This window comes from Lampetra planeri, chromosome 11 (assembly GCF_965212315.1).
Source record: "Lampetra planeri chromosome 11, kcLamPlan1.2.h2, whole genome shotgun sequence".
Classification (NCBI taxonomy): domain Eukaryota; kingdom Metazoa; phylum Chordata; class Hyperoartia; order Petromyzontiformes; family Petromyzontidae; genus Lampetra; species Lampetra planeri.
Genome location: NC_136117.1, coordinates 6,890,001 through 6,897,126, shown reverse-complemented (window position 1 = coordinate 6,897,126; position 7,126 = coordinate 6,890,001). Strand labels below are relative to the sequence as shown.

Genomic DNA, 7,126 nt, shown 5'->3' with positions numbered 1-7,126 from the left:
GCTGACGATGCCAATAACCTCGCCCTGCCCATCACCTGCCGTCCAGCGGCACACGTGGCAACAGACGTGACACTCGTTTTCTCCAAACTATTTTCGTGTCATCCGATTGGTCAAGTAATGGGGGCCGACTTAAATCATTGGATAGCTCAACTCTACTTCGAACCGCTGCCAATGTGAGGGACCCATTTCACGAGATCGACTATTGCCACTCATCCATGAAGTCTTCAACTACCGGCGCGCAGGACGCGACGCGTCCCTTAATCCCTTCCTCTTACCGCAATGACTTTGGAACTCATTTCCACCGTCTACCACACTAAGGAGCCGTCCATAAATGACGTCACGCGATTTTGGACGATTTTGGACGATTTTTGATCTCCCCCCCCCCCCTCGTTACATGGCGTCACAAAAAGTCAGACCCCCCCCCCTCAAATATGACGTCACAAAGCTCTGCCCCCCCCCCCAAAAAAACATTTCCATTTTGAAAATAAAACATGCTTTAAATCGCTCTAAACTATTGTCATTGTAGTGCGTATTTAATGTGGCGCTGCACTCTGATGTTGTAGGAGAAAACATTTATTTAAACGTCTATTTAATTAAGTAGAACGTGTTGTCTATATTTATTTAAAGTTGCGAATTTTGATGTGACCTCACATTTCTCACCCCCCCCCCTCGTCACACATCGTCACAAATGTCTGAGCCCCCCCCAGGTGCGTGACGTCATTTATGGACGGCCCCTTATCTGCTCTGCTGTCCGCAGTGCTCCTCAGTTCTTGTTGATTTGCATCATAGGCATTCGGTTCCAGGCTCGGCAAGTACGATTTGACAAAACTGACAAAAGGAAAACACCCACTTGCTGTACTGTCTCCCAAATACATCTCTGCTCTGCCAGATGGTGCCTCGACAATGCGATTGTTCCGCCTTTACACGATCCACTAACCCCATCTCGAAGTCACGTGATTACAGGTATGTGTCGGCAAGCCTGGCATCTTGGAACTCGACACGTACTCTTTTAGTTTGAATAAATAGGCAATAGAGTGTATTAAGTGCAAGTTGTGTGTTAGGCTGGTGACCTGTGCAGTTTTCTTTAAATAAAACCGTCATGCAAACGCCTAACTCAGGGCTTTCCAAACTCCAGTCTTAGTGACCCCAATCAGCTATATCTTAACATGCGTGCCAATAATTACGGTCAACTTTTCACGAAAAATAGTGAATATCACAATCTGTACGTTTTTATGACGCTTAAACATCTCCGTATCTCAAGTTGCCTTAGATCGCATCTCATGTCAGCTATTCGAAGGGGAACCCCCAGTAGCAGCTGTCCCTATGTGGTACAAGGTGACTTAAAAAGGTACCTAATGCCAACCTGCAGGCCAACGATTCAGCACCGGTCTGCAAGTGTGAATCAGTCTGCCAGTCGGGGGAAATTATTGCTATGTGTAACCCCAATTTAGTAATTCACGTGTACTTTTTCAAAACTTGACAAACATGGACCCTGACATGGCGCGTGGCTCTAACGTCCACTGTGAAGCGGACGGCACACATGTTCTATGTACGTACGCTGAACTTCTTTCGCACCGTACATAGCCAGCCGTGCTAACCGGAGGTGTGGGTTATTGTTAATACACCCGCAGTATTAACCAGGGTGGCCGGCCGTGGTTAACTGTTGCAAGACCTCTGCAGAAGCCCTGTAACAAGCGGCGGTCTCGCCACCGCTGGCCCACATCACCAACCACACATTGCCTGCATGGGATTGCTGCAGATGGAAACCCGGAGTTTGGGTGAACCAGGCTCGCATCCGGCGCCTGACGAGACAGTGCTTCTCCCCCGCTTCGACAACTGCGCACAGGCCGTCGTGCTCTCGCTGTGGAGACTGCGAGGATGCTCGTCCACGCGCTTCATGATCAGCCGCGTGGACTACTGCAACGGCGTCTTCGGCTGTGCCAGCTCTGTTTGCCTGCGTCCACTCCAGTCGGTGTGAGATGCTGCAGCTCGTCTGATAGGAACCAGGATCGCGTATAAATGACGCCTACTCATCTTCACGGGTCCCCATCAATCCGCTCCGTCCTATCTCGCCGATCGGTGGGTACCAGCTTCAACAGACCCAAATCGACTCCGACTACGATCCGCGGCTATCGATCACCGTCAGTGGGCAACACGAGCAGCTGATCGCAACTCCTGGCGGCACACAGTCCACCAGGCCACCTCCTTCTTCGAAGATACCCGCAGGGCCCGTATGGAGGACAAAAGGAGAAGGAGGAAGAACCATGATCCCTCAGCACCCATCCCAGATCAGACCTATACTTGCAGCCGTTGTGGCAGGACCTGCTTGTCCCGCATAGGCCTCGTCAGCCACCAGCGTGCCTGCAGAAGACGTGGATGTCCTTCCTAGATCTTCGTTCGCGAAGCCAAGCCATGACGATCCGCGGCTCGCGGCGACCTGCGCTGTGGCCGCCGCGTGTGAACCTCGCGCACGACCGCGACCAGCGCAGCTTCGGGGTCTCCGGCGCAAAGAGTCGGAACACGCTGCCCGGCTCATGTTCGGGATCCATCCTTGAGTCTCGGATAGTTCCGCAGCAGACTTAAAACGATCTTGTTGTTGTTGTTTCAGAGAGCCGACTTGGACGTGTGACCAATGCACATTCGTGATGGACTGGACTCAGAAGAGTGCGCAGTATCAAATGTTCTTACTTCCTATCGGTTTCACTAATACATTAATGGTAACCGGTGGTTATTGTGACAGTAGCAGTGCATCAATTAACCTTAACAGATATCCAAAAAACATTTAAATGAATTGTTTTAAACAGTCACTTTCCCCCTGTAAACGAGCACGGTGTAGTGCTCATCTCTACAGCTTTTAGCCGCTGAAGTTAATTACAAATTCATATGGTGGGAGGCCAGTGTCTCTATAGGACAACCAACTGTCGGCATCCCACAAACTGGTACACGATGTATCAACCCCCCCGGGGATTGTGAACTCAACCTTCTGACTGCGAGCCACGTGCTCTGCCCCCCCCCCCACAGCGCCACCCAGCGGTATCATCTTAAAGTGACAGCCTTCGAAAATAAACGAAACACTAAAAATTATTTTTAAATTAAACTAAAACTAAACTTTTTTTAATTTTACCAGGTAAGGTCCACTGGGTTATATAGCTCTTTTTCAGAAGCAACCTGGCCACAAATGATAGTTCAACGAAGTGGCTTATCATCATGAGGAAATGTATAGCAACCAAATACTCTAAACGCGTGACGTTGATTCCAAATGTGGAGGGAAAAACCGGAGGGGCCGGAGAAAAATCCACGCGACCACGGGGAGAGAGACACGCAAACTCCAAATATACCGGCATCAGAGTCAGGATCGAACCCACGACCTCCTGTATACCAGGCGAGGGAGTTAACATCTCGGCATCGCAGCGCCCTTAATAAACTCACTGCATGGAAAGTTCATGAAATCCGCACCGCTATCCCTCACCGGTGAGCATGTGCATCACCCGCTCGGTGATTTGCTTAATTGTTTTTAACGTGTCTTCTTTTTTCTGCTGCTACTACATTAGTAAGAGCACATAATGTGCGAGTGATTTGCATATAAATCAAAAGTGATCGATTCTCTCACATGCACGGTTTGAAATCCATGTTGCGTGACCATAAGGACCGATTTAAATCGATTCATCGACGCACCGTTCCACGCCTACGGATTTAGTAGCGGGTACAATGCCGAACCTGTGTTACACAAATCGAGCTTGGCAACAGTGCGCACATTTAAAATAAAGAATGCACAAACAGTCTTGCAGCTAGCTACTTGGTACGGGGCTAGGAGTCGCCAACCAGAATAAAAAGAGGAGACATTTTTTTTCGAATTTGGTAACAAAAAAATAACAACAATATTTAAATATCTGCAATGCGGCTCCAGATCCGCAGGTTGTCGACCCCTGGTTTGGGGCAAATTGATTCCCCAGTGTGGTCAACTACATAATTGTGATCCTTTAGCGTTACCACCTGACTTAGCTTTCCCACGATCGCCCTCTTGGTGAGGCCGCTGCCCTGGCAAATCTGTAAATCGTCCCGAGGACATGAGAATCCCTGATTTTTTTGTCAGTGGGGTAATAACGCAGCGCTCAAGCCCCTACGTGGACAAGCGCTTCTCCCTTCTTCCTGTCCTGCGGGATATTTTCCTTCCCGTTACACGCGTTCCAGAATTTGTCTCGCGGTTTTTTTTTAATCTCAAAGATGGCAACCCCCTGTGGAGTTACATACGGCTCAGAACCGCTTGCAGGTCCTTGGGCAAGGCCCCCAGGGCTGTGTGCATGCACGCCTGCAGCTTGGCCTCAGTGTCTTCAGGCAGCGACAGTCCCGCACGCTCCGCCAGCAGCTGGCAGGGAGACAGGAGACAGCACGGAATTATGTTCGCACTGCCGGGGCCGCTTGAACCGCGACGGCGTAAACAGGAAGCGCACGAGGGTTCTGCCCAGCGATTAGGGCATTCGTAATTGTGATCTCGTGTGATGCGGCGATATTAAAATATTTACAAATGTACGGTCGGTAGCATACGGCAACGCACGTCGCTCGAGGGACGCTGCCCCGCAATGTGATGGTTCGCACACTGCACTTGCAATGCAGTGGTCACAGAGTCGAAGTAGATGATTTGTTTGTGTCATCCATTACCATCATCTCGTTGTATTGTTTTCCTTGTTCCGTCTCGGTTGTCCCGTCTAAAACGTTGCATTCTGTCACGTCATTTTCGCGCATCGTACATTGTCGTACGAACGATCGAGGTTGCCGCATGAGCGTTAGAACCGACAAAAAGGAATTGATTTGAATCCCCAATCATTCCTGGCCTACTCTGCGGGTATTGACTCAACGCTCCCCGAGTCACAAACCCACCCCGCCCCTAACGCACACTGTCGTGGTCTCGAGGAGGCCCCAGGCATGCCTGAGGCTCAGGGAGCCAAACTAAGACTTCTTCATCCAGGCGGTGGTGTCTATGCACGTGGCCTCTAATCCAGCACTGTGGAGGCAGCGAGGGTCGGTGGATCACCGCACACATTTCGTCACGTGGGCGTCGAGGTCGCCATCTCCTTTCCTGGCTTGACAGGGTATGGTGGCAGTCAAGCAAGTGGATTAATTACCATCTGTATTCCATCTGTGCGGGGTTTGAGTGTTACCCCCCCCCCCTCCCACCCACCCTCACATGCATGGATTGTTTCTGGGTACTCTGGTTTCCTCCCACATGGTTTAAACGCTCATGGAGTGAGTTGGACAAACATCCCAGTGTAGGACCATAGAACTCGGGCATTTGTTGGCGCCGGTTCTCGCCGCTCAGCCGCTTGTCTGTGGTTTCCCGTGCCCCTGAATTGTCGTCCCTCTCTCTCTCTGAGAATGAACACAACCTGCGCGCCTTACAAATCCTTGCCAGGAAAACTGCAAATGAAACCTGCGAAAGCTGTGAAGTTTTTTTTCTGGCGAAGATTTGTAACTGCGAAAGTGTTCCTGGCATGGTTGGTAAGTTGTGATTGTGGTCTGGGATGTGAGGCCGAATCGACTCAGTTCTTTGTTTTGAACACTTTTTTGTTTTAATTTATTTTCATTTTCTTTTTTTTGTTGTTTGTGCTTTTTTTGTTTTGGTGCAATTTCTTAATTTGTGTATAAATGTTTATTTTGCTTGGTTGGAGGGCTTTCATTTGCTCGGTATGTGTGTGTGTGTTGGGCTTGTTTCGCTGCGTGCATAGCCAACCGCGTATATAAGATTTGGTCCTTATATATATAATTAATGTGCAGGACAGCGTTGTGGGATGCTGTTTGCATGACTGACGCGATATAAAGCGAAAGTAGTAATATTTACGCAAACAGCAGGCTCTGTCCAGTAGCAGCAGCAGCTGTAACAGTGCTGGTGCCGGTGTGTGCACAACTCACAAGTTTGTCTTGCAGCTGCAAGACCAGATCCACGGCCTCCACTTCACTCCGCCCCGACACCCAGCCTCTCACATCCTGTAGCAGCAGCAGCAGCAACAGAGACGCACTGTGACCGCGTCTCTACAGGTGCGCACGTGAACGTGAGTGTGCACGTGAACGTGAGTGCGCACGTGAACGTGAGTGTGCACGTGAACGTGAGTGCGCACGTGAACGTGAGTGCGCACGTGAACGTGAGTGCGCACGTGAACGTGAGTGCGCACGTGAACGTGAGTGCGCACGTGAACGTGAGTGCGCACGTGAACGTGAGTGTGCACATGTCCTACGGCTACAGGTTTTCATTTTTTTTTACGTAGATGCATTTGGGGCCGTCCATAAATGACGTCACGCGATTTTGGACGATTTTTGACCCCCCCCCCCCCCTTCGTCACACGACGTCACAAAAAGTCAGACCCCCCCCTCAAATATGACGTCACAAAGCTCTGCCCCCCCCCCCCCCAAATAAAACATGCTTCAAATCGCTTTAAACTATTGTCATTGTAGTGCGTATTTAATGTGGCGCTGCACTCTGATGTTGTAGGAGGAAAACATTTATTAAAACGTCTTTGTAATTAAGTAGAACGTGTTGTCTATATTTATTTAAAGTTGCGCATTTTGATGTGACGTCACATTTCTCAAACCCCCCCCCCCTCGTCACACATCGTCACAAATGTCCGACCCCGCCCCCTCCCCCCTAGGTGCGTGACGTCATTTATGGACGGCCCCTTACTTCGAGTTTCATTTCAAACGTCGGTGACCCAGAGTACGTGTGCATGTGTATGTGTGCGTGTACGTGTGCGTGTCCATGTGTGTACGTGAGTGCGTGTGTGGTACAGTTGTAGGGAGCGGTAGTGTGGCGGTTAGAGCGCTGTGCTTCGAACCCGGCCATCCAAGTTCGATACCCGCTCACGGCCAACACCAGTAGCCTTTTATCTGAACCGAGTTCTGTGTCTCCCCTAGGTCGACTCAGCCTCAAATGAGAACCTGGTGTGGTGTATAAACATTGCTACTTGGGAAACAACTGGGCGTGATGCTGGCCACCCACCGCCTCGTGTGCTGTACCGGCCTTCATAGGTGCTCACTAACTGCACTTGCCCCAACAATCTGTTAAGGCTATACGGTGGATCTGTAGCTTTGTATTTGTGTGTAACAGTGAGGAGGCCAGGTGGTGCATCCGCCAGTC

General features: G+C 50.2%; 1 protein-coding gene across 1 annotated transcript in view; it reads right to left on the bottom strand.

The window, feature by feature from the left end:
* Positions 1-2,551: 2,551 nt before the first annotated feature.
* LOC144721237 (protein DENND6B-like) overlaps positions 2,552-7,126 on the bottom strand; it is a 43,997-nt gene continuing 39,422 nt past the window's right edge. The window contains exons 19-20 of the mRNA XM_078598692.1: positions 5,908-5,982; positions 2,552-4,366 (exon numbers count right to left, since the gene is read on the bottom strand). Coding sequence (XP_078454818.1) covers positions 4,244-4,366; positions 5,908-5,982 — 198 coding nt within the window. The 3' untranslated portion in view covers positions 2,552-4,243. The remainder of the gene's footprint in view (positions 4,367-5,907; positions 5,983-7,126) is intronic.